This window comes from Equus asinus, chromosome 4, assembly GCF_041296235.1.
Source record: "Equus asinus isolate D_3611 breed Donkey chromosome 4, EquAss-T2T_v2, whole genome shotgun sequence".
Classification (NCBI taxonomy): domain Eukaryota; kingdom Metazoa; phylum Chordata; class Mammalia; order Perissodactyla; family Equidae; genus Equus; species Equus asinus.
In genome coordinates this window covers 18,973,937-18,990,445 of record NC_091793.1, presented here as the reverse complement: position 1 = coordinate 18,990,445, position 16,509 = coordinate 18,973,937, and the positions used below count along the sequence as shown (strand labels likewise).

At 53.8% G+C, this 16,509-nt stretch overlaps 1 protein-coding gene across 5 annotated transcripts in view; it reads right to left on the bottom strand.

The window, feature by feature from the left end:
- Positions 1-1,723: 1,723 nt before the first annotated feature.
- PACSIN2 (protein kinase C and casein kinase substrate in neurons 2) overlaps positions 1,724-16,509 on the bottom strand; it is a 137,953-nt gene continuing 123,167 nt past the window's right edge. For 3 of the 5 annotated variants that reach the window (XM_044778307.2, XM_070506764.1, XM_014864400.3), the window contains exons 6-11: positions 15,909-16,084; positions 13,679-13,799; positions 10,446-10,567; positions 8,184-8,306; positions 7,486-7,682; positions 1,724-3,493 (exon numbers count right to left, since the gene is read on the bottom strand). In XM_044778307.2, coding sequence (XP_044634242.1) covers positions 3,381-3,493; positions 7,486-7,682; positions 8,184-8,306; positions 10,446-10,567; positions 13,679-13,799; positions 15,909-16,084 — 852 coding nt within the window. In that variant the 3' untranslated portion in view covers positions 1,724-3,380. The remainder of the gene's footprint in view (positions 3,494-7,485; positions 7,683-8,183; positions 8,307-10,445; positions 10,568-13,678; positions 13,800-15,908; positions 16,085-16,509) is intronic. The other 2 variants (XM_044778314.2, XM_070506765.1) reach the window with 1 other exon arrangement.

The window sequence follows — 16,509 nt, the reverse complement described above, 5'->3', positions numbered from 1 at the left end:
CATGGGGAGAGGCCTTGCACATGTTTAGGTGGATAAGGGCCCTGCAGCGAAGCCCCGGACAGAGAAGCCAGGCTGCCAAGGGCCCTGGGGACCCCTAGGGTGGTGTGGTCATAGCAGCAATCTAGGGGGAGAAGGAGCAGCTTGGCCCCCGGCAGTGGCTACCAAGAGAGGAAGGACAGATGGGCAAAGACGACTTGGTGGCCCAGAGCGGAAAGTATGGGAGGGGCAGCCAAGGATGCCAGAGGGTCCTGGCTGGGGACTGGGAGAATGAGGTGTCTCTCAACCAAAGTAAGTTACCACCTCCTGAGAGCCTGTAGCCATTCACGCCTTACTCTAACTCTCCAACCAGGAAGGCAGGCGCCACTCTTGCCTGGGTAAACTGAGGCCCAGAGAGGCAAGTTAAGATTCCCAAGCTCGCCTCTGTTAATGGCCAGGACAGGAGAGGACAGGTGGCCAGTGAGGGCCCTTCAGGACTCCTTGCTGGAGCTCTGAAGATGACAGGAGGCTGAGAAAAGGGCCTCGCTGAGGAGAGGCGTTTCACCCCGACTGTGGAGGATTCCTCCTGCTCTTTATCTGCAGAGGATGGAGTGAGGAAGGCCATGCCCTCAAGAACCCTGCAGATGGGTCTGAATCACGGTTCTGTCATGGGACCTTGGGCAAGTCACTGAACTTGAGTTTCCAGACCTCCTGTGTCCTCTACGGCAAAGAGCAGTGACTCCAGCCTCCTCGATAGGCCAAAATGACAGTAGATGAGCTCACCGAGTGACCAGGACTGGCCAGCCCAGCAGGCCCAGGCCAGCTCAGGCCACAGGCACTGGGAGCTTGCTCTGACCCCTCCCTTCTGCCCTGTCCTACCTTGTCTCTGCAGCAGCATGGGGGTGGTGAGGTGGAAGCTGGTGTCCGCCCTGGGCAGCAGGCAGCTCCGATGGCCTTCAACTCCTCCCTCAGAAGCGGGGAGCAGCTGCTCCGTTACCCATGAGACCAGGTGGCTGAATGACAAAGATTCGTCCTCAGCCCTTCATGAGCCACGCAAAGTGACACTGCATTGGCAGCTGCCTGCCTTGCTCCTCCTGGCTCCCGTGAGGGCCTGGTGGCCAAATGGGGCATTTTTCTGGGCAGCCTTACCAGGGTTTGGTGAGCGTGGCCATGGAGCCCTCACATCTCCCGTTTCTTGCCTCACCTTGGCCTCCTTTCTCCTCAGTTCACCCAATGAAGTTGGAGGGTTCCACGGGGATTTCACTCAGTGCCACGGACCAGCTGGAACTGCTCAAGTTAAGCCTGGCTCTTGGAGCCTGTTTCCCCTCTGTAATACGGAAATGGGGAGAATCACCCCACCCATGGGGATGTTTGGAGATGGGTACATTCTTTGCACAGCAGGCACCCAGACAATGTGTTCAGAGAAGCCTGGGCAATGAGTGGTCAGGTCTGGTCCTGCTGTTTGGGCCTTGGGGAGGGAGGGAGGTGCCAGCCTGCTGCCCACACTGGGGAAGCCCAGGCCACACAGTGGCAGGTTTCGGGGCAAGGGGAGCCCCAAGGGGCTCAGGTGCTGCAAATCCCCAACCTCTGGCATGGCAGGGGCAGTGGGACAGAGACATGGCCCCTTGGGCAGTCATGGTGTGCCCGGATCTCGCCCAGCTCCAAAGCTAGTAAATGTCGATGAAGACATGCCCACCAGCTAACATGAGCAGGAGGCCCACGCACGGCACAGAGGCTGTCACGCTCATGAGATCAACTATTTATTGATTTTTTCCTAAAATACTATACATTTAAAGAAACTCCTAAACTTAAAAGACTTTACAATTTTTGGTAAATCTGTAGCAAAGGACTGAGGATCTCTGCTGGTAAGTTTTCTTGACAAACATGGACACACATCCACTTTCCAAGCAAGACATTGAGCTCACTGGAAACATTGAGTAAATGCATAGCTTATGGTGGCAGCGGCCATTTCACCAATGTCTGAGTTACACAAAATAAAGGTTTTCCCTCCCTCCCTCCCTCCCCTGCCCCCCAATTACAGTGTAGCTTCCTGCCCCAGCACAGTGGCTCCTTGCTGACTAAGGACGCTCAGGAGAGACCCTTGTGCTATGGGGGGAGACTCAGCATTTGTCTGCTCACAAGGATACAGATGACTGTGAAATGTGCAACTGCTGGAGAGACGGGAGTGTTTTCAGTGTCTGCTACGGTAAGGCTAGTTAGAAGCTGGAGCTACAGCTGGCCCGTGAGGACAGACTCCCTGCAGCAGTCTCCCCTCCAGAGAGGCCCAGGGCTGGAGGAGGGCCAGCCGGCCAGCTGGGCCTGTGCCCAAATGCCACGGTCTTCAAGCAGTTTACAAATTAAACCCACTGTCAAAAGCCGTTAAATCTCATTAAAACAGTAGATGAGCTCTTCAGATTCTCTGAATATCAAATAATATATACAGACATACATCAAGACATGGCCGTCTAAAGCATCTTCATCTGCAGATGCGTTTGCCTGAAAAATTAGTTTTCTGTTTAACCTTCCAGATCACTGATAAGAAACTGTTAATTTGCAAGAGTAAAATTTTAAGCACGAACAGAGTGAAAATAGTTTTAAAATACGGCGACTTTTGGGGAGTACTACATAAGGTTATTTCCAAAACTCACATTCAGTTACCCCAAATGTGTAAAGGATAGATCACAATAGATCTCCGAATATAATGTGTTCCCATTTATCTCCTCAGTCTCCTGCCTCCAACACCCCCTGTCTGAACGCGCTCCGGCTCTCGCAGCTGCCCCAGGTGGCAGCGTGGGTGATTAACAACACAACATGGAAATAGAGATATATTTCCTCAGGACTAGTGTACATCGATCTGTGCTATAATTTAAGTATAAATGAATGGAAGAACAGGTATATAAAAAAGTATAACTGTACACAGCCTTTAAATTAAAAACCTCAAAATCTTCACTCAGAAAATGGCATGTAATTTTGTTCATTAAGTTGTGGGTGATGGGACTCGTCAGAGAAAGTAATCAGTGAAACAAGAATCAACGTAACCCACCATTGACTTGGAGGAGAGGTGGAAAGACAAGGTCAAGAATATACAGATCCATGATAAGCCAACACACACAGCGAGTGGGGGAGGGGAGCAGGGGCCCAGCGATTTCTGTTGTTCTGCATCTTCCTGTGCTCTGATCTCTGCATCTGCACTGTAGCAAGGGTGCCGAGTCTCAGGTGAAGTGACCGGCTCGTCTGTCTTCAAGAGACACCATGAAGCCAAGAGCAACGGAACCATCATCTTTTGCAGGAAAAGGAGTGGACGCCTACATGGCCAGCTGGAGGTACCGATGCCTGGGGTCGATGGCTAACGGAGCTCCTGGGACCGCCGCCTCCATCCCTCCGCCAGCCAGCCCACTGGCACGTCACTGGATTGCCTCGACGTAATTTGCTGGGTACAGGCCCACCGTTCCGTTGTCCAATCGTCCCTTGCACCAGCCCTGCTCATCCTCGTCCTCTATCTTGGTCAGCTCATCCCCTGCAAAACAAAAAGGGAGTGGTCTTGGTGAGCAAGCAGGTGACACACTGACCACAGAGTCAGAGAGTTGCCTTTACATCTTAATCCCCAGCCCAGAGGGTCTCTAACTTGGGTGAGAGGGGCAGGCATTCTCCTGGGGCTAAGGGCCTGGTTATTTCTCTACTAAGCTGCACCTGAAGCAGCTTTTTTGGTCATTGAGGCCTCTGAGAGATCCAAAGACAACATCTCTCGCACAGTGACCCTAAGAGCAAGCAGCTCTCAGTTGCCATGGCGGCTCCCACAGAAACTGCAGAATTAAACCCTGCAGGCCTTGTGCCTTCCTGACTGTCCCAGCCAGGTTGAGGAATCCTTTCACAGAGTCCGTGCCGCCTCTCTCACCTCCCTCTACTGCTGTCTCCCTCCTGCTGGGCCCTGGCCCACCCCATCTCCTTGAATCTCCTCCAGCAATTACTGCCGTGATCTCAGTGCCATTATTTAATCTGTGTCCAGGCTGCAGGAGAGGCAGGGACCTATCATTCTATCCCCAGCACGCGGTTCAGGGCGTTTGACCTCTGACTTAAAGAAATCAACCTGCCCTGCACTCTGAGGCCCAGTCCGCTGGCACAGTCCCGGGATCTCCCCAGGGCTGTGTGTTAGAAGGCTTCATCTTTCGTTTGTTCAAACATGAAGGAGCCCCTACTTCAGGCCAGGCCTGGGTGGCACAGGAGATCCAGAGATGAGAGAGGGACAGATGGAGCCTGGGTCCCTTAAGAAACAGACCAGGGGACAAGGACCAAAGGTGTGCTCAGGGCCGGGAAGGGGGAGGCTCCAGGCGAGGAGCACCTGTGTGCCCTGGCTGGTGGCCCCCTCGCAGAGCCGGCTGTGGGAGCCGCCCGCTCCGCCCTCCTCAGGAGCGGGGAGCGCGGGAGACTGTCAGCCTCCAGCGCTGCTTGTCAGTTGGCAGCTCTGGGTTTATTTTTGGCATCACGGTCCATTTCTCAGACTTGGTGGCGATTTTTCCTCAGGCAATTATGCCTTGTTTAGCAACATTTCCCTGGCTGTTTATTTTATGTAGCAGGAATATTGATCCAGATGCCCGTGGAGCCAATACTTGCCACTGCCAGAGCTCGCAGGACTGCCTGGGTTCAAATCCCAGAGCGCTGCTCATGGGCTAGGAGACGCAGCAAACTGCCCGCCCCCTGGGGCCTGGTTTCCCATCGGTGGACCGCTGGTGCTGTGAGGACTAAGTGTTAAAACGTGAAAGGACCCTGGGACGGCGTGCAGCACCGGAGAGCACTTGGTGACCGTGAGCTGCCATTATTCCCATGTAAGAACTGGTCATCCTTCCCGCTGCTGTGCCACCGATGGGCACGGCTCCCTTCCGTCAGCACTGTCCTCGAGCACATCTGCCTTAGCAACCTCAGCAGTGAAGGCAGGGGCTGCAGGGCGAGGGGCACGGGTGGTAAACCTCCACCTTCGTCCAGCCCTTCTTGGCCCGTGCGTGCCCCCGGCAGGGCCAATGGGAGCCAACTTCTTTGCCATTTTCTTGATTTTCAAATTTGGATTGATCTGTTTATAAAGAGTGGTTGCTGTGTAACTAGATAAGATTAAGATCTGCTGTCAGCAGTGTAGAAACCATGTTTTTTGTCTGCTTTTTCTCAGAAACATAATGTGTATTCTCTTTGACTGAATTCATCCAAGGGAAGGCGCCCATTTTAAAAAGAAGCCAGTGTCTTTAGACCAAGGGACCCACGGGAGGGACATGTGCGGGCTTGCTTGTCAGCTGGTATCCAGACCCTGCTACTTTCTCACTGTCACCTTGGGCAGATTACTGGACCACCGTGTACCTTATCTTCTCTGAAATGGGGGCACGAGCTGGATCTACCCAGAGGGCTGTTGTGAGGATTAGATGAGAAAATCCAAGAAGAGCACTCTGGGCGGTACCTGCGTGTACCCAGGCCTCAATACATGTCAGCTGTTTTTCGCTTTTATTATTATGAACAACAGGCCTGTGGAAATTTTCTATTCTGTACTAGGATTACTAGAAGCATTGAGCGGAAGTGTTTTCTGGTGCTGTTCCTCAGCATTATGCTACATTTCTTGATGAAGACTTTTAATTTGATCTTTAGTAAGAAACCATCACCTAAACAAAGATGAGAACTAGGTGTTTTTGTGTGTTTTTTTGTGGAAGCTTAGCCCTGAGCTAACATCTGCCGCCAATCCTCCTTTTTTTGCTGAGGAAGACTGGCCCTGAGCTAACATCCGTGCTCATCTTCCTCTACATTATACGTGGGATGCCTACCACAGCATGGCTTGATAAGCGGTGCCATGTCCACACCTGGGATCCAAACCGGTGAACCCTGGGCCGCCGAAGCGGAACGTGTGAACTTAACTGCTGCGCCACCTGGCTGGCACCCAAAACCAGTTTGAATGATGTGAAAGAGCTGGATAACAACAAGCATTTTTTACATGGGGCTGTCAGAAAGCGCTCTAAGTTACACGACGGGAAAGGGAGTCAAAGACAAACAACAGGCGTTTCTCCCATCCTGCCCTTGCACGCGGCGCAGCGCCCAGGCGCACGGTGAGGCACCAGCTCTGTGATGCTTCCATGTGGTGAAAAGTGCCCCAAGTAAGGTGCTCCCTCGGCACCCGAGACCAGAGAAGTGGAGAGCGACAGAGCTCTGCTTACGACAGCAGAAAGCGGGGAACTAACGTTACAGCGCACAAAAGAAAAATAACGTAGAAAACAGACAAAACTGATGGGAAAACTTCCAAGATGTAGAAACGTGAACTGGTGATTACAAACACTCCTTTCAATCAGTTTGGTTTTGACAATTCACTTGGAACTGAAGGAAACATTTTAAATCTGTAAAATTGCTGACAAATCCAATAGGTAAGACCAAGAAAGTAGAAGAAATTAGAAGTAAATAAATCAACAAACCAAGTAGGGGGGGAACCACTCCATTCAAAGATACCAGAAGACAGGACGAAGATGTTTACAGGCACGTAAGAACTTTCTACAAGTGGCCAAGGGTGCCGGATGAGCAGTCCTGGGACAGCTGGCTGGCCTGCTGGGTGAGGAGGGGAGTGGCTGCAGCCTCCCCTCCTGGCCTCCTTGAAGGACATGTGAGGGGCGGAGGCCTTCAGACACCGCCCTCCACCACCACCAGCCGAGGGTGCAGGGCCGGGTGTGGGGGTCTGTCCCAGAGGTGTAGCCTAAGCAGACAGGCACACTTCTGGCCCAGCCTCCCCTTCGGAGGGGTGGATGCTGGATCTGGGGTGGCTTCAAGGAGGAAGCAAGGTGGAAGGAAGGAACTTGGCTTCCTTTGTATCCACTTTGGCTCTAGGCCACTCAAGCCTCCCTAGATAGGCTCTAAGACAGTCTTTTCAAACTGAGGGTTGTAATCCCCATCTTGGTGAATTGCAACCAGCATTAAAAAAGAAAAAAAGATACAGAAAAAAAGATACAGGATAGAAAATCTCCACATGCAGAGCTCACATAATCTGGAGGCAGACTGCTCTGTAAAACCAAGGTTTTGGCTAAAGGTGTGTACGTCTAACTCGACTGTAGTGAGAAAGTCTGAAAGGTACTGCCCTGAGACGAGGCTCTGCAGGGCCCAAGGCACACTGCGTGCTACTGGGGGGCCTGGGAAGGCAGCTCTGCCAAGGGCTCCTCTGCCAGCTGGGGCCTCTGGAGAAAGACTCCCCTTGGGGACCCACAGGGCTGGCTGCTTCCAGAGAGCATTTGGAGGAGCTGGGTGGTCCTGGTGATCAGCACCGCCTTCTGTGTGCCCAGGCCTCAGCCCTACCTGGAGCAGTGTCTTAGGCAAAGGCACAAGGGCACCTCACTGTCTTCTAAGCTTTGACATTGAGCATCTGCTACTTTGGAAACTGGGGGCTTGGGGTGGCCACAGATGAAAATACCAAGAATGTTACGAAACTTAAAAAAAAAAAAACCTCCCCCCGCAGGTTGGACGCATTCGCCCTGGATGCCAGCCAGGGAGCCCACCTACCAGCCTTGAAGCTCAGCTCGTCATGTTCCTGCCCTTCATAGTCATAAAGGGCCCGGACCCGCACTTCCGTCCCAGAGGTGGCATCCTCATCAAACGGATTTGAGTCCCCACTGGGATCCGTGGAGGAGAACGGGTTGTTGGACTCGTCATCCGACCAGTCAGCGGGGTAGCTCTGGGTCTTCTCATAGCTGCTCACGCTGCAAGAGAGAGTTGACCAGGGGCCCTGAGCAATGGGGCCAGCAGAGGCATGAGGCCCTGCCTGCAGCCTCAGGCCCTGTCAGGGGAGCCATCGGAGCCCTGGGGCTGGGCTGGGGACTCCTGCCGCAGGAGCACAGCCCCTTCAGGATCTCTTCAGGGGCGCAGCCAGAGGGCTGGAGATGATGCCCACACCAGCGCCCGCAGAGGCCGTCCTGGGCCCGCTCCAGCAGGGCCGCCCAGCACGCCTGTCTTCCTGTGGTGGTGTGCCCGGGCCTTGACAAGGGTTAACGGACAGAGAAAAAGCAACCAGAAATTGTTAACTGGTGCCCCCCTCCCTGAGAAATCGAGAAGCCAGAGACCGTCCACCAGCTGGCAGAGGGCCACCTCCTGCAGGCCTCATGCATTGCTTTGAGTGCCAAGGGGCCGAGACCCTGAACAGAGAGAAGGAGAAAGACAGAGCGAGCAAGGTGGAGACCAGAGGGAAACATTTTTTCACCAACTTTTTGGCCTTAATGTCCTCCTTCTCACTGACGGTGCTCCCTGTGTCGTCCTCGTCCTCGAAGGGGTTGTAGCTGGGCAGTAACTGCGCTGACCGTGCGGGGTTGCTCGGGACACTAAGGTCGCTACAGGGAGAGAGAGAGCTTTCAGGGGACTCCACCTTGGCAGCCCCTGCGGTCCTGGGCGCTCCCAGCTGCAGGATCACAGGGCCGGGTTCTGAAGGGACAAATCAACTCCCCGGTAGATGGGAGGAATATGTTGACTGAGCAGAATGGTTGTTTTAGCAAAACACTTGGCAATACTTTCACTGTTAAACACGCTTAAAGCGTCTAAGAGAGAGCACGATTTCCATTTTCCTGCCTTGAGCCTATCCCAAACAGGAGCCGAGGGTGGGGACAGGACTTCTCTTCATAGTCCTCCCCACCTGACCCTCGTCCCCACTGCTGAGGCGGCAGGCCCGGCAGCCTGTGGAGCTGAGCCTGGAGGCTTGGAGCCCCACTGATGAGAGCAGGAGGGAGGCTCCGGGAGCTCTCTGGACCCCACAACACTGCACACCCCCTCCTCCTGACTACTAAAGGGTCCAGCAGCCTCCTCCTCAGTTCTCCTGGGGCTGGAGCTTCCAAACCCAGCACTGAAGTGTGTGAACAGCCCTTTCTAGAAAGAAGGAAGGACCCCTTTTGTGTGCCAGAGAGAGAAAATCCATCTGTACAACTCTATCAACTGCCTACTGTGTGCCAGGCCTAGAGGCGGGCCAGAGAGAAACCTGACTCAAGCCTTGCCTGAGGGCTGAAGCCAGGAGCCACGGGATGCAGAGGCTGCAGGTGCCAAGCAGAGAACAAGATGGTAAAGAAGTAGGACAGGCCCCTGAGAGCCCTGGCACCCCACCATGTAACTCTGAGCTGATGAACCTGAATACCAAGTCACAGGGCAGGGCCTCCCACGGCCAGCATCACCTCTCGCCTCCAAGTCCAGAGCTATGGGGGGCACACAAAGCACCGGATGGACGGCCCAGTCAGAGCTGGGGAGGGGAGGCAAGGAGAGGCCTCAAATGCCACCCAAGTGACCCTGAGTGGCCAGCAACTGCCTCAGCAGCTTCAGGCCTGGTGAAGAGCACTAGACCCAAGCCTGCCCACCGCCTGCATCTGGGGCACACGTCTGAGGCCCCTGGGACCCTCCTCCCTCCTTGGCCTCTTTCTCCAGCTGACTTTCTGGTCCCCTTCTGAGAGAGGGTTGTTGCTGGGCAGCTGAATCTGTGCAGCAGCTCTGGCCAGAGCTAGAGCCCCTACAGACACCAGAGTGGTGTCTCATCCTCTCCACCCCTACTCTGGTCACAGCTTGTCCCTGGGACGGTGCTTACTGTCACCTAACCAAGCCCACCTGCCCAGACAGTGGCACAGCAGCTGAATAATGACCAGCCACATCTGCCCAGGAGCCCAGGTGGGGCTTCAGTACCTGGGCTACAGAAAGGCCTCTGGAACGTGTGCTGACCCCTCCTAAGAAGCTGCAAGCACGAGATGCATCATCACTTGGTGTGGTGTGGAGGCCTCCAGGCCCGGGGCCTGTGGAGCAGGCACTGCGTCCAGGTAGGGGCAGCCACCAGCTGCAGCTCTGTAGAGGACTGCACACCTATTTGCAGGAAATTCTGAGGCCCGCAGGCAGGTCCCAGAGAAAGGCCTTGCCTAGCACACACGTTCCAGAAGGTTCTAATGTTCTTAATGCCACCCCTTCTCTCCAAACTTGTTTTTAGCAATGAGGTTAGAAATTAACAACACTCTCAGCAAAGAGATGATTTGAAAAAGGGCACACTTGACAACGCTCTCCTTCTCCCCAACCCCCTGACTCAGGCACCTGCATACAGCATGGGGAAGTAAGTACAAACGTGGCCAGGACATCTGAACCATCTGAAGGACACCACTGACAGTGACCTCCACCTGCCTGTGTCTACCAGCGGGGACATGTAATGACAGCACCTGACATCAGCTCCTCTCCTCACATGGGGCCCAAAGCACATTTGTGGCAAAGGTTCCTTCTCTGGATCTTTCCTCAGTTCCAGCACCAGGCAGACAGATGATCCTCCCCAGAAATGACCTTAGGCCACTGCCCAGCAGAGCTTGGGTGCCCAGAGTGAATATGGAAAGATGCCCATGGGGGTCCCTGCAAGGTCCCACTAGGGAATCTCCCAGGCGTCCACATTGGGGGTGTCCTGGCCCACGCAGAGGACTCGGGGACCTTTGTCAGGCGATCGAGGCTGCCCCAGTGCCTACCTGCTGGGCTTATTCTGCAGAGCCTGGTCACCTGTCTGGTTGATGCCCGTCAGGGTGACGCCATCAGCGTTCTTCTTCTTCTCTCTCCGGCTGAGAGTTCGATTCAGGTCTGCGGACCACTCCTGGCAACAGGCACCGAGGGAGAGAAATCGGGAAGTTCATTTGTTCAAGACCACATCAGTCTAAAACAGCAGCCAGTGAGCCAGCGGCCTGCCCCGCATAGTTAGTGACAGTTAGCCTCACTGTCTCTGTTCTCTTTTCTATTTCCCAGCAGGCCTCAGGCTCCTGACACCCACCTACTGATCACTCCTCACTGTGCAAGGTTGGGACTCCTCAGGGGTCCTGGAATCAGCACCAGGCCCAGTTCTAGCCTGTCATGGCCTGGCTGCGGGGAGGAAATTTTGACCACCCAGGAACGGCTGGATGATGAGAGAATCAGGGCTGACACCCAGGTGTCCTGCATTCTAGGCCCAGAAAGCCTCCTGGTCCCGCCCCTGCCCACATGGCACTAGCCTCCAGCCCCCTCATGGCAGCAGGAGTAGCCAGAGGCCTCGCCAGGTTTCCTTGAGCCTTGGAAGGAGACAGGAGCCTGTTCTTTGAGGGGCTTGGCCTTCAATGCCAAAGATCCTCTCTGTCTACGCCCTAAACTGTCTTTGGTTCCCAGGGGGGCAAGAGCACTGGCTGTGGGGACCCGAGCAAGCCTGCAATGTGGGAAACAGAACGCTGGGGTGCAAATAACATCAGGGTCTGGGTAGCTACCGTATCACCAAAGGGGCAGATAAGTGAACTGAGCACTCCAGGCCCCCAGGAGTGGCGCCTCCCCCAGCGCTCTCTGCTACCCTGGAACTTCTCCTTTTCGATTTGAGCAGCAGGCTGGCGGCTAACAAATCAGAGCAAAGTGTTCATCTCCCCAAAGGTCTACTATTTCCCAGCACATGAGCAGGCTTTTATCAACGGCACTGGAAAACACTGAGAGTGGGAAAAAAAAGACAAGGCTATGACTTGATTTTCCAGAAGACTGGGGGGTGGGGGGTGTGTGTGTATGTGTGCACATTTAATGAATTCTCCTTCCTGCCCACCTCCACCCATTGTCAAACAACTTTAACTGAGTTAACACTTGGTGTGACTGAGTCCACAGCTTTGCTCACATGTAGTTACGGAATTTCAAGGTTAGAAGCCATCTTAGAAACATCAAGTCATATGAGGAAACCAAGGCCCAGAAAGAAAAAGCGACATGCTCACACAGAGTTGGTGGCAGACTTGGCCCCTGACTCCAGATCCAGGTCATTTACTTATTAATTTTCTCAGCTGAGATAAGTTGACTGAGAACTCAGCTAGAACTGCAGAGACCCCACAGTGAACCGACTATAACCTGTCCTGACTGGGCGGCTTCCCAGGGCCGCTGTGATCGGCACCAGGCTGGCATGGAAGGAAGGGCTGGCTGCTGACTGGACAAGAACAGCAGCACGAGTGGTGCTGCTGCCCGGTGCTTGAGCCAGCATGCACCGCCAGAGCCAGGCTGTGGAGACACACACGTCCACATGGGTGTCACACACACTGCAGGAGGTTTGGATTCAATAAGGAGACATAAAACAGAAACTTACTTCATCCTTGTGGCATGGAAAATAAAAACAAATCATTTCATTAGAGAAAGTCAAGCACAATCCGTAACCACCACAAGCATGTGCTATATGCGGGCACCGGTTCCCAGGCCTTGGGATCCACAGAGAGAAGGGCCAGCCACCCCAGGGAGACAGCCTGTCCAGTCTTCCTTCCCAGACCATCCGCTCTATGGGCATTAGCATGCAACCCCAAGGGCCCAGGGGAGCATTTCACAGGGGATTTCCTGAGCACCCCCAGAGAGCATAAACATGCCCTGTGGGGTAAAGTCCCAGCTGTGTACACAAGACTTCTTCCCAGTGTGCCATCACCAGGGAGGAGGAGAGGCTGGGCTGTGTGCCTTCTGCTCCAGGTCCACTTCCACTCGGGAAGGCCTGGGCCTCCGTGGAAGGGGCACAGCCCACTCTTGGCCTCCTTTTGAAGCAGGTGTCCTAGGGACGGTGCAGGGGGAGTGCTCAGCTGCAGCGACCCACAGTGTCATTTGGAGAAGTGTTCTTGAGAAGCTCCAGAAGACAGAGGCACACGTGTGAGGACTGATGAAACTGCAGGCTAAGACAGGCCAAGGAGGCTTCTGTGTGCTGGGCCTGGGGCCATACTCAGCATGGACTGAGTTCCCCAGCCACTGGAGGAGATGGGTGCTACTGTCATCTCCATTTTACTCATGGGAAAATGGAGTCACAAAAAGGGCAAGTGACTTGCTCAGCACGGCACAGCTGGTAAGTGGTGAGGTGGGCACTGAGTGCAGCCTGGGCTCCGGCCGCTGCCGAGTCGGGGTGAGCCCCTCGGCCCTCATCTAAGGCAGAGGCAGTCATCTCCAGCATCCTGCCTGGGTGAGGCAGCAGCCATGGCCCTGCAGAGGCCTTCCCAGCCCCTGCTTCACCACAAAGCGGGAAAATCCCTTCTCTCAGACAACAGGGGTGGCAGGACTTGTGGCCACTGCCTTCTTTGCTGACACTGAGGGGCCAGGTGGGGCCTGCTGACCTAATCCTAGGGCTGGAAGAGTCCCAAGATACCCAGGCCCTCGCATTTTGCATGTAAAGATATTGGAAGGCTCAGACCCATGAAAATGGGAAAAGAGGAAAGTTAATCCTGCACCAAAATTGGTTGACTTTACTGTCTGAAATAAGGAAAACTGACCCTTGTGAGAAGGGTAAGAAGAGCTACACACTTAGGCCATGCTCCCTCCTGTCCCGAACCAGAAGCCACTGAGCTGATATGCTTGGCCTGCTAGGCCTGGTGTGCACTGTGGCCACTCCCTTCCCAGCCATCCCGCAGGGCAGGGTGGGGAGCTGGGGGTCCTGCATGTCCTGAAGTTCGTGGGATTCACCTCAACGAGGGAGTGCCAATGGTCAACCAGTGACCAAAGTTCTTAACAAGAAAGAAGATAATCACACCTTCAGTAGAGATTCAGAAGGCCGTTCCCTTTGGTAATGCCTGAAGCCCCCTGCACTCTAAACCTTGACTCGATCTCCAGAGTAGCTGTGCTGAAATGTTGCTTCATAAACAGCACAAAGGCCAGTGCAGAATTGGAAAAGAAAGACAGCATATGTCTCAACCCTGTGGGCCCAGGCCCCTGCCAGGCTGATGGGGTCACAGGCACAGCCTTGTCTTACCTCAAACTGTGGCCAGTTCATGGACATGCCTGGCCCGTGGTTGACTCTGAACCACCTCAGGTCCTCCACAGCGTCGGCAGCTCTGATGCTCTGCTCCAGGTCCTGGTAAATGGTTTTGTAGCTAAATCAGAGAGAGAAGCATGAGTCTTGGAAGTCAGGGATGGCCACCATTCATCATAGGCCAAAGCCTGGCTGCAGCAGGCACCGTGGTCTGCAGCCACACTAGAGTCAACTTCACAGCGCAGATCAGGACGCTCTGCCCTGCCTGAGCTGGATGATCATCTGGCCGTGACATGCACAGACAAGGACAAACCACCACCATGGTGTGGAAGCCACAGCTTCAGCTTCTGACAAATTAGCTTTAAATCAAACCAGGTGGCAACAACTTAGCTGTGCTCTGTATCAGATAATGCAAAAGGTGCCAATCTTGGCGGTCCCATTTAATCAGGTACAGAATCAAGTGTCAGCAAAGTTCCCCCTCATCCTTTCAAAAAAGCGAGAAGGTTACACTCAGATGTGCAAAAGCAGCGAGTGAAGATTGCCTGGTGCTGTGATGACTAGAGAATCCCTGTGCCACTGGGGTGAGGGATGCCTTCTGCTTGGTGGCTCACACCAGCTCACCTTCCTAGGAAGCTGGCCACAAAGGACAGGAGTATGTACCACTGCAGATCCTGGTATTTTCACTTCTAATTTGTAAGGCTGGCAAGTCATTTACCTTCTCTCGGAATCAGTTTCCTCCTCTGTTGAGTGGGCATAATGCCATCTCTTATGCAGTGACTTGTGTCCTCCAAAAAAGATACGTTGAAGTCTTAACCCCCAGTACCTCAGAATGTGACCCTATTTGGAAACAGGGTCTTTACAGTTAAATGAGGGTCATGAGGGTGGGCTCTAATCTATGGACATCTTTTTATAAAAAAGGGGAAATTTGGACACACAGACACACACACAGAAGGAAGAGGATGTGAAGACATAGAGCCAAGAGGCAGCCATGTGACTAGAGTGATCATCTACAAGCCATGGAAGGCAAAGGACTGACAGCAAACAGAAGGAGCCGGAAGAGGGCAGGAGGGCCCTCCCCTAGAGCTGTGAGAGGGAGCATGGCCCTGCCCGCACCTGATGTCAGATTCCAGCCTCCTGAACTCACAGAATAAATCGTTGTCGTTGGAAGCCACCCAGTTTATGGTATTTTGTTACGGCAGCCCTCGCACACTACTATACCATCCACTCCCTAGGGTGGCATGGGAGACTAAATGAGGAAGGCACGCCACCTGAGGATGAGCGCTCACTTCATGGGAGTGACTCTACACAGAAGAGCGTGACACAGCCCCAGGCTGCCCCAGCCAGATCTGTAGCCTTGGGCAATTCATTTAACCATGCCCAGGCTCAGTTTCCTCATCAAGGGGATGGGGAATAATGCCACCTACTTTACAAGACTGTCATAAAGATTAATTAAATGGTGGCAGAGCTACTACGTAATAATTGTTGCTTTTAACTTTTTTATACAGAAGGAGACAAAAGGAATATAATGTCCTATTAATGATAAGCCTTGACCTGTGAGTCATTTCTGAATGGCTCTGCTATCTGGGTGACAGAAGTCCATGTCCATGGTCAGCCTGGACCTCAGCCCTGATGAAGGCATCACAGGACCAAAGATGAAGATAGTGATCAAGAAATATCACAGCTTCTGTGTCATGATTCCAAATGGAGTCTGAAGGTCTATGCTGTCAGAGGGTCTCGAATCACTGAGAGGTCAAGAACCAAGCCAGCAGCCAGCTGCTCTGGATGGAAAGGACTTCACGAAGGGCCTCAAAGACCATTCTGGGGGTGGAGGCACAGCAGTCCGGGGAGCGCTGGCCTCACTCCTGGGTTGATTCCAAACATGCCAATTGAGGCTGGTACAGGCTGCAGCCCCAGACCAGCAGCCCTCCCTTCCTGCCCAGATCCAGAGTCTGTACACGGAGCTGGCAGACCATGGTTCATCTTGTTGCATGGCCAGAGGACGTCTGGCTCAGGCCAGTGAGCAGCTGTCCCAGGCAGCTGCAGACGGGCTCAGCAGAAGGGCCCTCCCTGTGCATCAAGATTACAGCAGAGCAGGAGACTTTAAGAACTGTGAGGGGACCTCTTGACAAACACTGCCACCCTAAGTCTAGGGAGCAACAGCCAAGCTTTATCAAAACCAGCTTCCCACTGACCATATCGTGACATGCTTTTTAGATACAAGGAAACCTACCTCGACACATTTGACAGGTCTAGGTGCTTCTGAACCTCCAGCAGAACTTCCCGGAAGAAGCGCAAGCGCTTTTCCTCGAACTGCTGGCACTGCTCGAACACCTGCTCCATGTTCTCCATGTACTGAGGGGTGCCCTGGTCAAGCTCCTTCAGGGACTTCTCATACTTTTCTTTGGTCTGCAAGAAAATCCAGGCACCACAAGACGAAGGTTAACGTCCATTCAGTGCCTGGTTCCCTCGGGCCGAGGGTAAGCGAGGCAAGTTCTACCCCGCCCTCCTCCTCACCAGGCCTTTCTTCCTTTCCATCACTTCTGAATTCGTCAGCATCAAGACTTACTTATCAGGTGACAATATTAAGTCACGCACTTTGGGTGATTTTATAGGGAATAAACACAGCGAGGAGCTGTGACCCAGCACCCAAGGAGCACTCCAACTGCTTTCCTTTGTACCCCTCGAGTTCCAGCCTAGAGGACTCACGCCCTACCTCTCTGTTCCCGAAGGGCCCTCCCACCCAATCTGGCCTGTGAAATACTCAGGAAACACAGCCTCCCTACCCCACACACTCAGGCTGCCCAGGCTCATCTTGCATGCCATCTCCGGCA